This window comes from Protopterus annectens, chromosome 5.part0 (assembly GCF_019279795.1).
Source record: "Protopterus annectens isolate FY-2018-M chromosome 5.part0, PAN1.0, whole genome shotgun sequence".
Classification (NCBI taxonomy): Eukaryota; Metazoa; Chordata; order Ceratodontiformes; family Protopteridae; genus Protopterus; species Protopterus annectens.
In genome coordinates, this window is record NC_056735.1 from 354,567,330 (window position 1) to 354,588,534 (window position 21,205).

The 21,205-nt window shown below is 38.2% G+C and overlaps 1 protein-coding gene across 4 annotated transcripts in view; it reads right to left on the bottom strand.

The window, feature by feature from the left end:
- The window catches only part of LOC122802629, a 1,172,105-nt gene that overhangs the window by 185,117 nt on the left and 965,783 nt on the right, over nt 1-21,205 (bottom strand). For 3 of the 4 annotated variants that reach the window (XM_044072319.1, XM_044072317.1, XM_044072320.1), the window contains one exon: nt 9,571-9,753. In XM_044072319.1, coding sequence (XP_043928254.1) covers nt 9,571-9,753 — 183 coding nt within the window. The remainder of the gene's footprint in view (nt 1-9,570; nt 9,754-21,205) is intronic. The other variant, XM_044072318.1, reaches the window with a different exon arrangement.

The window sequence follows — 21,205 nt, forward strand, 5'->3', positions numbered from 1 at the left end:
TTTGCAAGACTCTGTTAAAATGATGTGGTGAGACAGAGGCAGTTGTTGAAAAGACCACTGGGATGATAGAAGCCATTGAAGAATTTGCATATGTAGTCTGGAAAGAGGGACTAGCATTATGGTGGAGGCCATGGTCCTAAGAATTTCAGCACTGTCTTTGCCTTGACTTTTTGCAGAGGAAGTAGACGGAGAACTTGTTGTATGAGGTTCTTTGTTCTTTCTGCAGGAAGACGAGCTACATGGTGACTGTGTCTATTTCTGCGCCTATAAAAGTCACAAACAGAGAGGGCAATAAGGCAGACTTTTCCCAATTTACAGTAATCCCCAGCTGGGCACAAAGTTGGATAGTGGAATCTCTGGTTTGAAGGAGTAAGATGCCTGGTGGAGGCGGTCAGGAGCCAGTCATCCAGGTAGGGAAACACTTGGAATCCTAGACGTCTCAGGTGAGCTGTCACTACTACCATGCATTTGGTGAACACCCTGGGGGCTGTGGTGAGAGCAAAGGGCAGAGCCCAAAAGTGGTAGTGACTGGCTCCCAGCTGGAAGCGTAAGTGACTCCTCCATGCCCTGTCCATTTTTATATGGTAGTACGCACCTTGGAGGTCTATTGAGCACATCCAAGTGTCTTTCCCTAACAGAGGGAGTATAGACTGCAGTGTCACCATCCGGAACTTGTCCTTCTTTACGGATTCATTTAGTTTGCTGAGGTCCAAGATGGGCCTCCAGTCCCCTATATGTTTTGGCACTAAAAAGAATATGAAGTAAGTTCCGAATCCTACCTGGTCTGCGGGGACGGTTTGGATGACTCTGTTTGCGAGCAACTTTTCCACTTCTACAGTTGCTTGATCCCTGTGATTGGGTGGAACATCCGGGATCTTCTTGGGAACGTGAGGTGGAAGAAAAAAGGGTAAGGAGTAACCTCTGGTGATAATTCTTTGTACCCATTTGTCTAGGGTGATGCTTAGCCAGGCTTCTGGATACAAAGAAATGCGACCACCGACTGGCTCCAGAGAAGCACAGCCGGGCCCCACATCAGTAGCGCTGATTGGGCCAGTCTCGAAACGAATCATGGCCTCCCTGGTTTTGCGACCCGCCCCTGCCTCTACGGTGATGTCTACCATTTGCTCCTCCTTCTCTGCCTCTGAAGGAGGAGTCACCTTGTGCATCTGGGAAAAATCTCTGGGACTTCTTGAACCACATCTTACTACCTCTCTGACCCTTGGGATAAGGTCTAGAGGGGACAGTAAAACATACTCTCATGGCAGACTGCGTTTTCCCTTCTTGCTTGCACCTGGTGAGTGTGTCTTTTACCTTAGGTCCAAACAACGAAGAACAGTCAAAGTGGGCATTGGTAAAGGTAGACTTGAATGGCTCTGCAAAATTATACAAGTGCATCCAGGAGTGTCTCCTAAGGAAAACTCCTGAACCTGGTGCCCTGCTCGCTCCGTTGGCTGCATAACAAATCAGCCTCATGGAGTTAACAATGGAATTTAAGGTGAACAACTGAGTAGACACCTTATTAGGGACTCCTTCAGTAGATGTACCTTGTAGAGTATCTCTCAACACCTTAAGGAGATCTCTCTGAAGCCTCGTAAAATGTGTTACAAGGCAAACCTCTCTAGCTCCAAAGACCTCCTCAGCTCCGAAGGGACAGAGGAAGTCATCGGCTCCGAGATGGATGTAGGGTCCGAGCTCACCCTAGCTGATGCACCAAGAGGAAGACTCGGAACCAAAGAGGTTCGGGTCCAAGTGTCCCTGTCGGGGCCATCCGGTGAACTTCGGCTCCTAGACACCATGGACGGCACCGAAGGTGTCGGAGCAGAACTCAGCTCCAAGACAGCCTCGAGGGGAGCTGGAACCGAGGGTTCCACAACAAGTGCTACCAAACACTCTAGCTCTGAAAGCCCGGTACGGCTCGGAGGAGGAACCACAACAGGGGGAATGGACTCAGGTGGCTCCAGGACTGACTGGGTCGAAGTCAACAACATTTTTGACAAGGCAGACAACTTCAGCAGTCTAAGCACTACTCTCTCCACATCTTCCTCTGACAGGCTCCTGGAAGATCTGGAAGACAGTGTGGGTGATATGGACATCTGCAAGATTGGGGACCTTAAGGTTGGGGAGAGCAGCAAAGGATCTCTTGACCGGCTCCAATGTAGTCTCTCAGTAGTCGGCTCCAAAATGCTTGGGGCCAAAACTGAAGTCCCAATATCAACAACCTTGATTGGCTCCGAGGGCAGTGGAGCCAACGAGGTAGAAGTCATATCCGGCTTAGAAAGTTTAGGAGGCGATTCTGATGCACCGGATAGCGCCGGGGAATGCCTCCTGGTAGTCTTAAATTTCTCTTTTTGGAGGAATGTGATTTTGAGGAAGAAGAAGAAGAACTGGCCAAGTCTTCCTCAATGGAGAAGCAGAAACACACAAGCACAAAGAGGACTAGGTCCTCTAACTTAAACGGGCCTAGCCCTTACCACACTAGCGCACTTACCCCACGAGTATTAGGTCCTTTAACTCAAATGGGCCTAGCCCTAGGAAGAGGAAAAAAGGACAGAGAACTAGTTCCTCTAACTTAAACAGACCTAGGTAGAAAGGAAAGAGTTAGAATGTCAGAAACTATCAACTAGACTGCACACACCAAAATTGAAATATCTAAATGTCCAACTATCTCAAAAATAAATCTACGCTCAAAACGCTAAGGCGTATAAACAAACGGTCAGAACTATCGAAAGACCCTGCACACAAGCTGAATCACTAAATAAGTAACTAACTATCTAAATTTCTAAATCTCTAATAATAAGAAACACTGCACACAATATATAGCAAAATAAGTGCAAACATGCACGTTAAATAGAAAATGACTAGCACATAGGATACCAAATGAGAACAACAAGGGCCAATGGCCAACCATTTCTCAACAACTAAGTAATTTAGAGTCAAAGAACACTTCAACAAGTCTGAAAACGACTCTAACACTACTAGACTCTATCTGGAACCAGATAATCGCTAAAGTTAAACAGTAATATAGTAATAATAGAAAAAAGTTTTAAACTTAGCCACGGCCAAGCAAGAAGCACATCTGAACTCGTAGACGTGGCAAACGATATCTGGGGATTGTACTGGTGCGCTATGGGATATCTACCCAGCCACGAGCCAACTAGAAGACTTTGGGCTTTGTAATAGGCCGAGTCAGAGCCGAGGATCGGCTCCGAACCCATATGCAAGAATGAAGGCAAGATAGGACTGTTTTGCAATTGTATCTCGCAGAAAGCAGACACAATGGCTCTTTTATGATTGTGTTAACTCTCAGTAAGCAGACACAATGTCTAGAGCTAGAGATTTTCATTTTGTCTTGAAATGGAAATAATTACTAGGTTTCAAATGTAAAAGTGTTTTACAACTTCCTGTTCTGAGCAAACATCTGAGAGATATGTATTTTTCACATAAAATGTTAAATTTTATTAAGTTTCTGTTAACCTGGGAACTGAAGGCAGGTAACAAAGAGTGATGTCATCCAGACTAACCCAGCATTAATCTGTGATATTAATTTAAGAACTCTCTCAGAGACAGTGTGTGCATTTTGTATGTTGTCTTGGACCTGGAAATATCCTCTCATGAGCACTTGCCTTGCTCTGCAAGTAAGTTATTTAGGGCATAGTATCTCTTAGATATAGATAGAAATATAGTAAAGATTAGTTTAGATGTTTTCTGTATTTATTTGAGACTGTTCTGCAATGTTGTTTTAAAATATTTCCTGTGATTCTGAACTCTGTAGTTACTGTGTTTATTGAGTATTGTCTTGTTATTTTATTATTTATTATTAAATATATTTAAACCTTTTAATTGTGGCTGGTTTGTTTAGAGATAGTTAAGCTCTTACAGTACTTGCATATGCATTTAGTGACACTGTACGGGCCACCCCTAAATAGCCTTGCTCTTGGTCAGACTACCATTTGGATTAATAGTAACATTACACAGTAAGATTGGGCAACCATTGGTAAGGGCCTTAAAAGTAGCTGATAAGTAGAGGATGGTGGCAGTGGTAACTACCTTATAGTTTGGGCAGAAGGGGGCGTAGCTAGTAAACCTGTGCCAGCCTTCCCGAGGAGTGCCTGTGCGTTTGCATATAAATCAAATCTCAAAGTGTGTGTGTGTGTGTGTGTGTGTGTGTGTGTGTGTGTGTGTGTGTGTGTGTGTGTGTGTGTGTGTGTGTGTGCGTGTGTGTGTGTGTGTGTGTGTGTGTGTGTGTGTGTGTGTGTGTGTGTGTGTGTGTGTGTGTCAGCTACTTAGGCAAGGACACAAAGCACTGGTTAGACAGAGAGGATGCTGGAGGTTTTGGCTTGACCACTCAGCTGAGATCTTAGCCCTACAGCTGTGCCAGTGGGGAGGTATTATTGGGGATCTGGAGAAACAGGCAAAGACTAGCCCTAGATTGAGTGTGATCTCTGTGTGCTCTTAAGGGAAATTGTACTTTACTGTGCGTGTATTTGTCATCCTCCCATTGTGTATGTTCCTCACTGTTGCCATTGGTGAGTATTGAGGCTCCTTGATTACTGGGCAAGTGCAGGGGCATCACACCCCCATTGTTTTTTTTGTTTGTTTGTTTGCTTGTTTTTGTGAATTGATAATCCAGTCTCTCCTCCCAATCCTTTCTAACCTTCTTTGATTGATTCCTATAGTTATCATGCAATCTTTTATATGCCTACTAATTATCCCTTTTTTAACAACAGCTTCTGCCCTATTTTGCTGGTCTTTTGTTTATGATTCCCCCTATTTATTTCTCTTTGCCTGTACTCTGATATCAATCCTTGATAGGGAAGGACATCTCTGGCCTGCAGTCTGAATGAATTATTGGCATCTTCTCATTCTCTTATCTTTCCTTCCCCAATTATTTGCTCCCAATACATTGGTTCCTTTGCTAGTTTTCCACAGTAAATTCCAGCCCCCTTTTGCCTATTCTCTGCATCCCTAATTGCAGTCATCCTTATCAGCAGAATCTCCTTTCTCCATCCTTGTGTTGGCTTAGCTCTTAGAATACTTTCTATTTTATGAACATAATATTCTGTATGTTTATTGTTACTCTCCTTATGGATTTGCATCTAAAATGCCCATCTCTCTTGAGCTTCCCCCCTTTTTCATCAGCATCCATTTCTACTCTGAATTATAGCTTTCTGATTGTGCTATGTATGGGAGCCTTCACTGTGTAGCTCTGAAATGCTCCTTCATATCAGGTAATCCCAAAAACACCTAGTTATATTGGAAGGATCAACTTATCCCAATGACTCTTTCCCTCCTCCCCTCCCAGATGAAATCCTACAAGTCTTTATTAGTTGCTATTCACAGCTTCTCCTCTGGTTGATACAAATATTCCTGTCCTGTGTATAAAAATAAAGGGACTAAAAACATTTTCTCTGCTTGTATCTTGCTATCCATATCCACAAAACAGAGCTTTCAATTTCTCAGTTTTTGCATTACCTTTTGTTTAGTCTCTTCTCACATATCCTTAGCTGTCATAACAGAATCCTTTTTAATACATACTCCCAATTTCATCATGTCTCCATAAATATGGTACTGTTGAACCAGTCTGCGTTGGTACATAGTTTACAGGTTTTGCCTTTGTTTTACTGTCATTAATTTTGTATCATGAAAAGAATTGAAACTGCCACAGAGTGTTAAACACTAAAATGTTATTTTCTGGATTCATTTGGGTAGAAAATAATATCATCTGCAAATAAAGCCATCTTTTCTTGACTACCATACCAATTATATCCTTGAATTTCTGAGTCTCTCATTTTCTTTGCCAATGCTTCTAAATATAATGCAAATAACAAAGGGGAAAGAGGACATCCCTGCCTGGTTCCTCTGCTCAAATAAAAAATATCAGACATGAACCCCCACATTTTAACTTTCATCTCCAATCCCTCACATATCCTCCTAATCAACCTTATAATTTCAACAGGGAATGCAAATGCTTCCATTGACAGTCATCACAAAATCCCAGCTTACTCTGTCAAATGCTGTCTCTGCATCAAGAATCACCAACAACAGTGATGTTTTCTTACATTCAGATTCTCTCTGGATCATCATTCTTCTATTACTGTTGTCAAATGTTTGCCTCCCCTCCACAAAGCCACACTGATCCATATCTATCAATTTTGGCATCACCTTTGCCATTCTTTTAGCCATTAGACATTTACTCCTCCTCTGACTGGTGTACAGTGAGCAACCAGCCTCCACAAACATTCTACCATCTCACACTTTTGGTACTTTGCCCTTCTGCCACAGTTTTGTCAGAATCAACTCTTTCTGCTGGTAGGATTGCTTCTTTATTATTAAAGATCTGGGCTGCTTTCTCATGGCCAGGTTTGGAGCATACACGTGATGTGCCCTTTCAATTAACAACCACTGCTGTGGAATACCAGTCCAGTTGCTTATTTGTGCTGTCATAAAGTTAATAAAGTCTGTTCCTTCCAGTTTGTCTGGTACAGCAGAAATTCTCAGGTTTTCCCCTACATGCTCTGTCCACTAATTCAACCATTTGTTTGAAAATTCTCTTCTTGAGCAGTCTCATACTTACCCAGTCTTTTCTTCATTTTGACCTCTGACATTTGCAGTTTTGTTAGCCCATGTGAATACTTGTTTATAGCTTCTTCCATTTTTCCAGCCCTTTGTTATTTCAGTGAATACACTTGTTTTGTTTATTTTAATCAGGTCTGAACACATTTGACTTTTTTTTCCCTCTAGATTATCGGAACCCATGTCTTGCACCAAAGCTGGAGCTTGAACTGCTTTTTGCTGAACAGCTGCAGGATTCATCCCAGCTAGTGTTTTCTCCTCACCTTTTGTGATTGATTTTCTTTCGGGTTCTCTGAGTTTCTTTTTTTTAACATCCAGGCAATGCACATACTAGCCAGTTACTGAAATTTACCCAAAAAGACAAATTCACTGCCTTTCTTTTCTGAGTTTCTGTTTTCACACTGGGAGAGCTGAAAGTTGGAAGTCAAAGTCAGTAATCTTGTATTTAGAGTATTAATCATTTTTTAATACAACTTTAATAAAAATGTCTTCTTTCAATTTTAGTTCAACTCTATTTCAGATTTAAATTGATGAAGCAACTTTTATGCTCATGAAAGGGTACTAGAAAGATACTTCCATTTATTACCCACAATCATCTCTCTATCAGGATATATAAACTGCAAATTTAGACAAATGCCTAGATAACTATGATAGCAGCACAGATCTTCAACTGCTCATAACAATCTACTGAGAAGTCTGAAAGAGAATGGATTTCTACAACCCCAGAGAATGGATTTCTACAACCCCAGTATGACAGTCTCAAATAATTTAAAAACAGTCTTTTCATTGTTGTAGAGAAATTGGTACAAAGTGTGCCTTCTGAAGATAATTTCCATCTGCTTATTAAGCTTGTGAACAATTTCTAAAGGTAATACTATGGATATCGCAATGGTTGTGGTTATGGGTATACAAGTTATCATGATTTAACCATTAGATCATTTTGCAATAAAAATAAATTATTAATGAAGGTGCAGTTCCAAACATAAATTGTCCTCATTGCCAGGGCAGATCACTCAAAATGGTTTATGTGCCTTATACACAGACAAATTTTTATACTTAACTGTTAGATTAATACGGGTAATCTCACACATAGTAATCTTTTCAAAGAGCTCAGCTAATGAGTACCCAAGTCTGAAACACATCTGACAACACAGTTAACAGCTCCATTACCTTGTTCAATTTTACTTCCATATTGAATAGTTGCAAGCAGACGGATGGCTCATTACTATAGCACACCTTTTCTCATCAATACGACTATATCAGTGAACAGTTAAAATATCTGTTTGCTCAATTCTTTCAATAATCTTCCAAAATAAATAATCCATTAAGGGCCATTTCCTTGTCTATTGTCCAGAAGGCAAATTCAACAAGGGGGCAATGAAGCATTCAGCATAGGTGTCAATCCCCAATGGGTTTAAAAGTGTCCCTACCTTCCTTTAAAAATAGCGGAAGCTATGAGTACATATTTTTACACATGCAGTATGAGGCATTCCAACTTTCAAGAGTTCCAATATACACACATCCTAAAATCACCTCATGAATAAAATACCTGTCATTTTTCAATTTAGGCAACATGTTACTATATTAGGATATGTCTACAACTCAAGAAATAACTCTAAGAAGGGGGATACCTCTCCCTTTTAGTCAGATCAGTTTGAATGATGCTTAATCTCAATACAATAAGGTAACATATTCATTCTATGATACTTATTTTATCCATTTCAATGTCACATAGAAACAACCAGCACTCAGCAGGTTTAAGTCAGGAAACTATTCCTGGATGTGAACCCATTTCATCACAGGAAACACACACACACACACACACACACACACACACACACACACACACACAAAGACACACACACACACACACACACACACACACACACACACACACACACACACACACACACAGAGACACACGCACACAGACACACACACACAGACACACACACACACAGACAGACACACACACACACACACACACACACACACACACACACACACACACACACCCCTACGGACAGTTTATAGGTTTGTCAAGTCACCTGTCAGCACGTATAAGGATGTAGGATGAAACTGAAGACCCTTGTGAAAACGTTATGTGAACATGCAGTCTCCACGCAGAATGTACCTCAGCAAGGAACTGAAATGGAAAACCAAGCCTTATGAGGCAGCAATGCTAACCCCTGAGATACCAAATCAAAATGAGCTGTGCATACCCTCTGACACTAGCTATGTACTTAATACTTCAAACCACACTATTTACAACCAGGCAAGGAAAATAGACATAACTCTTAGTCATGAATTTGATATTGGGTACCGTTAAAAAAAAGAAAATGGGTCAGATGAAATGGTTAATACTATAAAATGGAAACTTAGAAGTTTGTTCTGCTCTTCCCAGAACTTATATATGTGTATGTATGTATATATATATATATATATATATATATATATATATATATATATATATATATATATATAAACAGGTCTTTTTTATATTATAATGTGTGTATGTGTGTACATGTGTGTGTTTTTAAAGTCCATCACAAACCTGGCAGCAGCCATTCTACCATTTTGCAGATACTGACCAAAATGTGCTTGTATTTTTCTTATACCTGACTATGCTCCAGTACCACATATCATACAGTAACACATTTTGCGTTAAACAATGCTAATTTTCTAAACTTTAGCTCTTTGCAGTTCTACAAATCCATTTCTAAGTTAAAGATCAACATCCTCTTTTTCTCTTGAGAAAGAATAAAAAAGTTAAAGCATTCATAAACTCTACAAATGCTAATGTGAATGTGACCAATACCTGTGACTGAAAAATATGGTTGCTTTGTCATTAGTTCATTAAGAATTCCTTGAAATATAATACACTTACAGCACAAGTTTCCTAGCAAGAAACATTTATAATTGTTCTTACCTATTTGTAAAAAAAATATTTGCACTTAGAAATATAAAAAAAACGAATACTAATAATAATAATAATACCTGCATTTTCATCCAAAATGCCTAGAGCTTTTCCAAAGCTTTTGTAGGCTGCACGTGTTGCTTCTTTTTTTGCTCTGCACTCTAATGAAGTTTCAGTTTTGAATTCTTTAAGATGAACTGTGACTTCTGAATCATATGCATACGTAAATTTTGGTGGAAACTTTTCCAAAACATGTTGTACTGCTGGGGTGAAGAGATAACAACAATAATTATTTTTACAGAGATGTAATGTTTTAATCTCTTCCATGAACAGTAATTAATCACAACACTAATATGGTGCAGGTAGGAACTTGGAGTATTATAAGCCTTATAAAGTTGTATGGGATACTTGCACAACAACAGATGACTAAATCCTTTAATGTCTTCACAACAAGTCTATTGATTTGGGTAATAGTCCATTTAAAGATATGATTCCTCAGCTCACATTTTACATAGCAAGAGATTCTCCAAGAGGCCAGCTGGGGCTGTCAATCACTGCTCATCAGAAAGGGACAGTCAATGAAAAGCAATCTTTTCTCAGAGCCATGCCTCTAAGAAAGAATAATTAGTAAAAGTTCTAAGAAAGTCAGAAAGAGAGTGAAGGAACGGGCAGTTAAAAAAACTATATCTTTATTAAAATTTCACAAAACAAGATTAAGTGCTTTCATCCCACTCAGGGGACTCCATCAGAAAACAAACCAATGCCTTCCATTTTCTAGCACCAAAAGAAACTTAAAATCAATGAGAAACCTTGTTTAAAAGTTTAAAAAATTTAGTCTGTGAAAGGTAGCAATGCACATAAAAAATTATGCATTAAAAGTAAGTGTTTCTTTCTTTAAAGTTTTAAACTTTTAACAAGGTTTCTAATTGATTTCTTTTGATGATATAAAATGGTTTGGAAGACATTGGTTTGCATTTTGATGAAGTCCTCTGAGCTAGATAAAGGTGCTTAAATCCTGTTTTATGAAATGTTACTGTTGCTCGCCTTTTGGCTTTTCCCGGTAAGGGGTCGCCACAGCGGATCTCCGGTCCGCTAATGATTGGCAGCAGATTTTTATGAAACGCCGAGGTGCCAGCTTGACGCCCAACCATCAACTAAGGTACGCCCATTTACACACGTATGTCTTTCGAATGCTACCCAACCACGGGGAGGACATGCAGACTCCACACAGAAGACACTCCCAAGCCCAGCCGAGAATCGAACGGGAGAACCTCTTGCTGTGAGGTAACAATGCTACCGCCATACCACCGCAGCTTATTTTATGAAATTTTAATAAAAATATAATTCTTAGAACTGCCCGTTCCTTCACTCCATTTGCAATTTAACAGTTTTCTTTGGGAGTGTATTAAACTTTTTAGGAGGTTCATCATGTCAGAAATAGCCTACAGCTTGCTAGCTCTACTGCAGTGCAACAGCAAGCTTCATAGGTTAGTTTCCACCTCTAATTCCAGCATGTAGCTGCACAGAACAATGATTATATGACACCTTATTTGTATTCAAACACAAGCATGATGACTGGGCAGCCCAAACAGTCTGTCCATTGTAAAACAAGCAAATACCAACAGAATAAAGTCCATTTGCTAATATGCTGAGGGACAGACCAAAACAGAAAAAATCAGGTATGTTCTCAAAAATAACGAAACAGAAACATACCAGATTTTCCCTCTATTTCTGCACTATTCTTTGTAAAATCTTGACAGGAAAAAAAAAAGAACGCAACTGAGATTCTCTTTTCTATGCTGCTTCTCCTGCACTGTACTGATGTACTGTGCAAGCGTGAGGACACAAGTCCCATATGCATGCTCAGTACATCAGTAAAGAAGGTAAAACATGGAGGAATACTTCAGTACCCTTAGAAAAAGGCAATATTTAAGAAAGGTAAGCAATTTCTTTCTTAAATAATGTCATTGTACAATAGAAATAATCTACTCCTGGGTGTGGGTATATCAGGATTTACCCTTGGCTGGCATTAATTAATCACTCAGGCTTTGTCCTCATGGTCAAACCACACCAATTATGGGTAAATCCTGATATACCGACACCCATTCATGGATTATTGCTTAAGAAGGTGCCTCTGTCATGAAAAGCACACTAAACAAGCATATTAACCATACCAGACTTTGTCGGTTCTTTTGTTTCTTTTGTTTATTTGGATAGTCTAACTAGGCAAATCCCATTTTCAAAGGCCTGAGATGAAAAGTTCAACAAGCAATTAGCTAATTGTCTATGCAACTAGAATAAAAACATCATTAAATGCAGAATAAAACAATAAGCACTGTTACGTATACAGACAGTATTAAATGATAAACTTGGGGTTTATTTAGGGCAGGACATAAATTTTGCACAACTAAAATAATCATCCTCAAGGAAAAAACAACTTTGTTAAATAAAAAAATAATGGTGAGGGAAGTAGCACAGAGGCAAGTTCAAAGTGTAAATTATAGCCTGGGGTGCAGTATGACCTGGGTTACATGCTATAGAGGTAAATCAGTCCACTGGAAAGGGCCATCACAGTTGTGTTGACTCAGCAATCTTAATGAAAGTTACAAAAGAAGGATTGTAGTACAAATTAAACCTAGTGTAGACAGGGCTATAAATTACATTAAGGATGTAGTTAGCATGATGAAAATACATGGTAGCACAGATGTTGCTGGTCTTGTTCAAATTCAACAAATAGTTCAGCCTAAACAGTTATATTTGTAGTTAGTGGAGACGGATACTGCCTCATCAGTGATCTACAGGAAACAGAGCTGGATATGCACATAATAGGTGAGAGACTGATTGTTCCAAGCTCTTGATTTGGAAGTGAAGAAGTGTGAATCTCCATGCCTATTACTGGAATGCAGAGGTGTACTGAGGAATAAGCCACGGGTAATCTTCGAGGTGGAGAACAAAAGTATATTTTTGTATTCTAACCAGTTGTGGGATCATAGAAAAAAGATTAGTGCATTCTTTGGTAATGAAAAAAAGTAAACTGGGAGGTATGGTGAAACACCCTCTCAGGTTTGTCTATGAGATAGAACAGTAAAGGACAGGAAAAAAGCTAGCATTCTATCAAGGCTGGTAGAATGAAAAAAGCAGTGGCTTTATCTGATCTGCTATGTTGACAAATGAAGAGTTTACACAACCTAATTTACAATTGCTGTGAAGGACTACTCTGTTAACATGGTGATTAAACTTTATTGTGGAGTACAGTGTGGTGTTTAATACTTTAATGGTAGAAGCTAGTTTCAGTGAGACACTTTCATTACTGACTACTGTAAGAGGAGTACAATCACTTAGTGGGTTTTGACCAGGGTAGAACAACAAGAGTTTGGTCTTCTTTTAATTTGTTCTAAGCTCTGCTTCATTTAGCCATGACTGAATGTTGTTTGCTGTTGCTTAAAGCAGTTTGAAGTGACTTTTGATGAAGCGAATTGGAGTGGATGATGCAGTACATGTTTGTGTCTTCTGTGTACTGAATGATTTATTTTGCATGTTACGCTACAGGAATGGCGATTATAAATATGGCAAGTAATAAAGGTCTAGGACAGAATCCTAGAGGGGACATCTAATGTGACTGGTAGGGATGGGTATATGTGGTTAAACCACCAAACAAATTGGGTTCTTTTTTAGTTAAACAGCTTGCTAACTAGTCTAGCATTTAAACCAGTAAGATAAACTAAAAGAAGCAGGTGTAAAGTATGGTATTGCTGACCACGTTAATGGCTTTTAAAAGTCTTGTGAAATAGATCTTACAAATTAAATGTTATTAAGCCTCTACCACATGTGATTAGTAGAAGTTAGAATGCCTTCTTCAGTGTCACACCTCGATGAAAAACCCTGCTGGGCAAGAAACAGTAGGCTATTATTGCCTAACTGATTTAGTAGTTGTTTATGAGCTTTTTGTTTTTCATTATTGTAAAAACTGGATAGAAGGCAACTGGTCTCTATTGGCATTGGCCCAAGGATGGAGCACCTTTATGCCATGGGACAATTACAAGTGACTTCCAACTGGTTGGCCTGTAACTTTCCTTTAGTGATCTGTGTATTACTATTGAGACTGGAAATCCTGTTGTCTACGTACTAAGCTTAATATAATGTGTGTATGAACATTATCAGATGACACACAAAGTCTTGAGCTTTTTCTCCAGTCTGAAATTTAGAGAACTGTGCACTAGATCTTGAGTGATAGAAGTTTGGATGAAATAATTATAGAAGAGAATGTGAGTGCAGGTAGTTGTAGAGGGTGATGGAACTGAAGGAAGAGACATTTGGTGTATGGTATAGTATTTGCAAAATTTATTGTGACATCAATGGGAGGCAGCTGGGAAGGGGATAGATGTATAGGGGTTAAAGATGTTAACAGTAAGCTATCAGAATTCCATAACTTTTCTGCGCATTTGCAATGAAGTTAAGTGTAAAGTACTTTACACTCATAATGATAAGCAACTTGACAATGTTGCATATTTTAGTACATCGTGTGGAAGAAGTGGCATTTTATATATCTGAATTGTCCCCCAGACATTATCAAGTTCTTTTATTAGATGCAGAATCTTTGGTATTAGTCATGGGAACAATTGTTATCCAATTCTTTTCATATGGATGTGGATCACTGAAAGAAGGTGGTATCAAAATATTACATGGCAAGATCTAAGCTAACGGAACATAGTGGCTTAAAGATAAATGATTTGTATTGTGAAGATATAACCAGATTCACTAAAGTGACATATTTTAGATTTCTTGTTAGTGGTCAGATGCTGACAGAAACACTTTTTTTCCATAGGCAAAGATGGGAGGCTGGACACTTAATGAGTCACATGCAATACTAGCGGAGGAGAAGTTTTCAGGATTAGGTACAAATATGCAAAATGGGATACTTCACCTACCTGATGTTTTGTCTGTTCTAGTAATGAGAAAAATCAGTTGCTTGAGGCAAAAAGCTGAGTTTTGGGTTGGACCATGCGACAGGAAGAAGATGTTAGTGTATGTTAATGTCATCTAATCAGAGAATTTTATTTTATACATAAACTACTATTCAGTCAAGGGTTGTATGATGGTCTATAGATGCAAACAATAAATAATTGTCTGTCTACATTAATTCTGAGAGAGAGCAGAAAAGGGCTGAATGTTGTTGATATAAGGAACTTTGTACTAAGACATTCGACAGATTAATCCTGGTAATGAGGGCTACACCAACTGCACCTTTATATGAGCAACCTTTCCAAAGACATTGGGATCGATCCAGATGACCAGTCAAGAGAAACTTTTTTACTTTATACACACCTTGTTTGGCTCTCAAAATGCAAACCACTCATATCAAAATATGACTCCCCCTGCTATTTCAGGACTGAATGGTTTATTACAGCAGCCATGTTTGGAGTATTCAGTGCAGGGAAAAAGGCAGAACAGCAAAATTCGGATCTCTCAACACACAGCTTTCCTCTTTTGAGAAATTGGCTACGACATATAAATCTCTACAGTTGGATATTGCATTTTTGACGGAATTGGCAAAATTAAAGCAAGTACCAAAGAGTCTTCAAACTTGGAAGTTTCCAGCTGGAACTGAGAAGGGTTGACCTATGCATTTGGAGTTGCCGGATTTATTTGATTGCACAGGAATGGAGGTGATGCACATTGTCATTAAAGACAATGAACGTAAGATGCATAAGTTAGAAAATGACATTAAAATGCTCAATGATAGTATTTTAAAAGATCTTTTGTTTGAGCATTTGAACAGATGTCAGAAAAATGCAATAAGATATTTTCTGACATCAAAACTTTTGCTGACAATAATTATAAGAGAAAGTTAACAAGTTAAATAGAGACAGGCAGGATATTTTTACTTAAAAGAGCATACCCTGACCCCCCCTCTCATTAATGTTTATGGCAATGAAAATAATGTAGAAGGTTATGTTGAGAATAATGTCAGCCACAATGAAAATACAAGAATGGTGGATGACAACAATGAATATTTTTTAGAAGAGGAAGCCCCCCTGAGACGCTCCGCGCGTCTGTTGGACAGCATCAGGAGCAACATGGTCATTCCTTTTGGGGAGCACCCAGGGGTCATTCAATGAGGGGGAGAAACTGGGGGAGGGGGGAGGCATTGATGCACTTTGACAATGTTACACTGCCTTTTAATACAACTGTATTTGAATGTGACACTGCTTTTTCATTCAGTAGTTATTTTGACAACGTGAACACTTCAATAAATGTTGCTGAATCTGGTATTAATGAAAATGTTTGAATGGACCTATTTTGAGATGTAAAACTAGCACTATTTATAATTTAAGTGATTTCACTTTAACAGTTGAACATCCTGGATTTTTAGGAAAAGGCTTCAACTTTGTGCCTGCATTCAGAACAGACATTGCAAAATTACTTGTTAATTTAAGACTTTTTACACGTCAATTAAACTTAAGGTTATTTTTTTCACATAAAAATCAAGGTCCAATTACAGAACCATTTACATTAAAATGTAGAAGTACTCTTCTATCTCCCAGCAACCCGATGGTATGTTTGTTTGAAACTGCTTGCCGAGAATGACTTTAGGGAAATTGTAAAGAATAGTAGATTTAGATGCAAAGAAGAGAGTTTGGCACTGAAAGAACTATCAGCTAACAGGAATTACAGGGTGATGAAGCCAGACAAAGGGGGGGGGGTGGCATCGTGATTATGAAGCAGATTGATTATGTATGCAAAATGTATCTTTTGTTGAACAACAAAGAAAGTTATGAAAGGGTGTCTTTAAATGAGATACATAGGGCATATTCCAAAATTGACATCATGCTATTTGATGCCCTTATGCAAGATGCACTTACCCTTGATGAATATGATTTTTTGAAAGTGGATGTGCCTAGGATTCCGATTATATTCGAAATACTGAAGATACATAAGAATGTTAGTGACCCTCCATTCAGGCCTATTGTTGCAGCACACAGTTTTAAAACTGAACCACTAGCAGCCTTTATTGATCATTTTTGCAAAACTGTGATTGGCAGTTTTAAATATGTTTTGCAAGATTCTTGACATTACCTGGAATTGCTAAGACAGATTAACACAGAAAAAAATATTGGTTTGTGGCTACTGATGTAGTGAGCTTATTCACAATGATCCCCCACAACATTGGTTTGGAATATTTTATGGAGTGCATGACAAACAGTGGGATAATTAACCAAATAAAGATCAACTTACTGACAGAATTGTTAGAGATAGTGCTCAAAAATAACATGTTTGAGGGGGAATACTTTCACCAAAAGACTGGTGTAGTGATGGGGGCAAAATGTGCCCCGGTGTTTGCAAATTTATTTTTGGCGGAATGGGAAAGGAATAATGTTTTTTCATCACCCTTTATGTCCAGAATTAAAGTGTATTATAGATTTGTGGACGACATACTTGTGGTTTGGAAAGGTACACAAGAAGAAGTTGTGGAATTCCTAGACTAGTTATTTGAAATTTATTTATAGGGTTCATGCCCAGAAAATAGATTTCCTTGATATTCTATTAACTAAAGGCAACAACTCAGGAGAATTAATTTCAAACATATTTAGAAAGGAAACATATAGTAATACACTTTTACATTATGATAGTTGTCACCTGGAACATCAACGTAAGAGCATAGTGAAGGGTCCGATGGTTCGACTATCCAGATTGGTGAGTCGTGATTTAGATTTTGGCAAGGGACTTTACAAACTTATAGGAATGTTTAAGGAAAGAGGATACCCTATTAAGCTCTTGCTTGACACTCGAAAGGAGGTCATTAGAAATCGGACCACTAAATTTAGACCTATTCTGAAGATTAATTTGGATAATTCTGGGGATGAATGCGCTAATAGAATGAATCTGGATACCAACTTGCATGATACAAACAAGTTTGATGCTATGGTTGTTCCAGACAATCATGATGCCCCTGATTTAAGATGATGTATCAGGAGAGCTTGGAAAGGTGTATTTGATGCTGACTTTCAGAACACACTTGGTCTTGAGCCTAAAGTGGTTTATAGCAGGAGCAGGAATATCAAAGAGATTTTAGAAAAGGACACTGGTATGACTAGGAATTTGTTAGCATCCAAGATGCACAAGTGTGGAATTTGTTCAACATGCAGGTTCATCAACGATGGACCGTATGTTCAGGTAGACTCTTACAATAAGACTTTGAGGTGTCCAGGACGCTGCAACTGTAACACCAAACTAGTGATATACCTGGCTACATGCACCATATACCCTGCATTTTATGTGGGGAAAACAGGAGGTTGCATGTGAGAATTATGGAGCACAATAGAGACATTAGAAATGCAAAAACAACCAGTGTTTTATACACACATTGACTTGTTTGTGCTAATTTCAAAAAGTTTATTTTCTTTGTAATAGACAGAGTATACACCAATGCCAGGGGAGGTGACCAGGATCTGTGTTTGCAATGAAGGAAATGGAATGGTAACTAAGGCTAAATGCCAATGTTAAAATAGGCATTAATGAGTCCATTTCCATGGCTGGTGTATTAAGAAATAAGGGCCCAATGTGTATAAGAAGAAATGTGTTTTAGCATGCTTAAAGTGTTTGCAAAATATTTGAAAGACAACAGAATTTTTTTTTGAAATATGTATATGATACATGCTATGTACTTCAATATCAGCTGAAAAATGCATTTTAATTCCCAAGTGTCGTAGTAGTAAGATCTGTGGTTTTAGGGCATTATATTTGTGTATATATAAAAATAGTTAATTTTAATTTATTCAAAGTATTTTATGTGTATTTTAAAAGTTAGCATTTTTATACATATAAAAAAATTTCTATGCTAAGAATTTAAATATTCAAGTCTTTTTTACATGTTATACTAGCAGGATATGATGTCAGTACTTGATTCCTTATTTAAATGCATTTTGAACTGCACCAACATGACTCTGATGATGCCTGACTGTTAGCAGGTGAAAGCGCTCAGTCTGGGGTGCTTTGTGCATGTTGATTTCTTTATGTGTTATTAAAGGATTGTTTTGTCTAGCTACACGTTGTTTTGGATTTCTTATTTCACCTTTCCAAAGCTGCTGTATCCTTGTGGACTTATCTCAGGGTCTTTTGTATGCAGTTTAAGCTAAGACAAAGATGCCAAGGATGGGTTGTAATGAGATAGCCATACAAGAAATTATTTTACAGTAAGGTCTTCTGGAGTTAATGACTGCACATTTGAGAGCTCAAGAACAGGTCCAGTGTGGGTCTGTTGGAGCGCTAAAGCGAGAGTACAGTTTAAGTTTGGTCCAAGACTGGGGTGAGTATCACCATAGAAGAGCAATGATATGCACAAAAACAGTGTGTTTAAAACACTGAAGTACCTACACTATGGACAGGGAAAGAAGTTACAATTTTGTAAATTCTTAGATGTAGACAATGGTGAATCTTTATTAGTGGCAGTGGTATGCTGTTTTGGGAGGATGAATCTTGCTTTGAGAAATTTTAAAGTGGGTGAATATGTGAAAGGCTGTAGTAAAGAGTGGTTTTAAGAACTTTTATTTGATGATATTTAGGTTTGGAATGATTTTACTGGCATTACAAACAGACATCAGAAACATGCAGAAAGCAGCTATCCTGTCTTAGGGAGGCAGATGGTGTAGGAAAACATAGCACAATTGTATGACTTATGCAAAACAATCACTGATATGTCTAGTTTATGAAGGGGGCATCATTCATGTAAAAGAGCAACAGTTTTAACTGAATAGCTATAGTCACTGTTTCCTTCACTTTCATCACCATCACATATCAAAGATATACACAGAAGGTGGAATTTTGGGGTAAGGATAAGGCGGCATGCAGCATGTGAATGCATAGGGTTATTACATGATCAGTGTTGAATAAAAACGATATTGCTTGCTAGTGGCAGTGCGTGTGCATATGTATGTGTGTGTTTCCAACAGCAAGTTGAGATATATTACTGTGACTGTTGTGTTTTTTCATTTTCTTCCCAATGAAACATTATAAGTAAGCAGAATACAGATATAATGTTTGGAGCCAGTTATTGTATGAAAGCAAGGGGTAGTTACAGGACCATTTCTGAATGATTACCAATATAGTCTGTTAGAGTAACAGCATTTGTCAAAGAGGAATGTGCCATTATTATTTATCTGATTCCTTAACAGTCAAATGTGGTGTATGCTCTGAGAAGGTCAGAAGGAGCATATTTCAAAGACAAGATATCTGTCCTGTACTCAAGTATAACTTTTTAGAAGTCCCCAACTTATTTGTTGTGAAATGTCTTAGGAAAACAGGCATATGGCCTCTTATATGCATCTAGTAAATACAGCATTTCAGACGGGTTTTATTTCTTACAGTCTGGCCCTGTGCTTACTTTCTACCTGTGGGCTATTTAACCTCTGCAGAACAGGCCAGGTTGTTAGAATGTATTTAACAGTGAATAAAGGTTGAAAGTAATTCTGTTACAAATATGTAACATAAATAAGGTATACAATAAAGCTTGCTTACATGTAGAAATAGAGTTTAGCAATATGTGATTAGCATCCATACTATAATGACTGTGGCTTGGACATGTTTTCCTACAGAATCAGTATGCATTTCACACTGTCAGCAAGAAAGCTGACCTCTTACGGACTTGGCAAGAATGTAAAAAAACAGGATGTATGCATTTCACATTGTCAGTAAGAAAGTTAACCTGCTTCTGTAAATGGAGAACAGGTAAACAATCTGTACATGTTTCTATCATATGACACTGTTATGCAAGGAAGTTTGAATGATCAAGTCAGCATTTGTATGTGTTTTTCCACAAGGTGTTTCCTTAAAAAACAATATCAGCATTACAGGATAAAAACATATTTTTTCTGCAAACTTCAGCAAAAAGATGTTCTCATACAAAGTTCAAAATAGAATACCAAGAGAAAAACAGGATTTGAACTGCATGACTAAAACTGTATATAAGAACTGTAAATCAAATTATGTTAGAGATAAAGGTATTTGTGTAGGAACACACTTGTTCCGAGGTAATATTGTATCTCTCACATCATCCATGCTGTTTGAGAAGTAAAGTAGAACAGTACCTGAAGCTGCAACAGTAGTTTGTGTGATTTGTTATAAATGTTTTTTTATTTGTTACTGCTCAGAGTTTTGGTGCTGCATCAGTGTACACTCTGCAAGTTTCTGTGGGCAACAGACTGTGATAATTAGACTTTGATTTCAGAAGAATCCAGCCAGCAAGACCTTAGTGTCTTAAGAAGACTTCAGATCCATCACAGTAAGCAGCACCTTGAAAATTAATTTTTCACAGGTAAAATTAATGTCCAGAATATATGACTACCATATATAGTAGAAACCCTACATATTTCATCAGAAAAAAATATATTTGTTAGTTGTGACATGCATTGGCTACAATGCAATGTTTTCAAGTAGCTAAAGCTATGGAGTCAAATTCAGATGTGGGGCATATTGGAAGCTCTATGGTCAGAACTACAGTTTTATGTGTGCTTTGCATCTGAGCACACTGATGCTATTAACTGAAAGTTTCATGATGAAATCTCAGAGGAGACAGAGGTATACACTATCAAAGCAAGGCCCCAGTGCCTTTATTTCAGGTGCCTTTACTGCCACAGTCTGATATTTTGCATTATACTTGACTTTTATTATGGGTGCTGTGCTGATGATCTGCTGAATACCTTGAATACAAGAATGGCT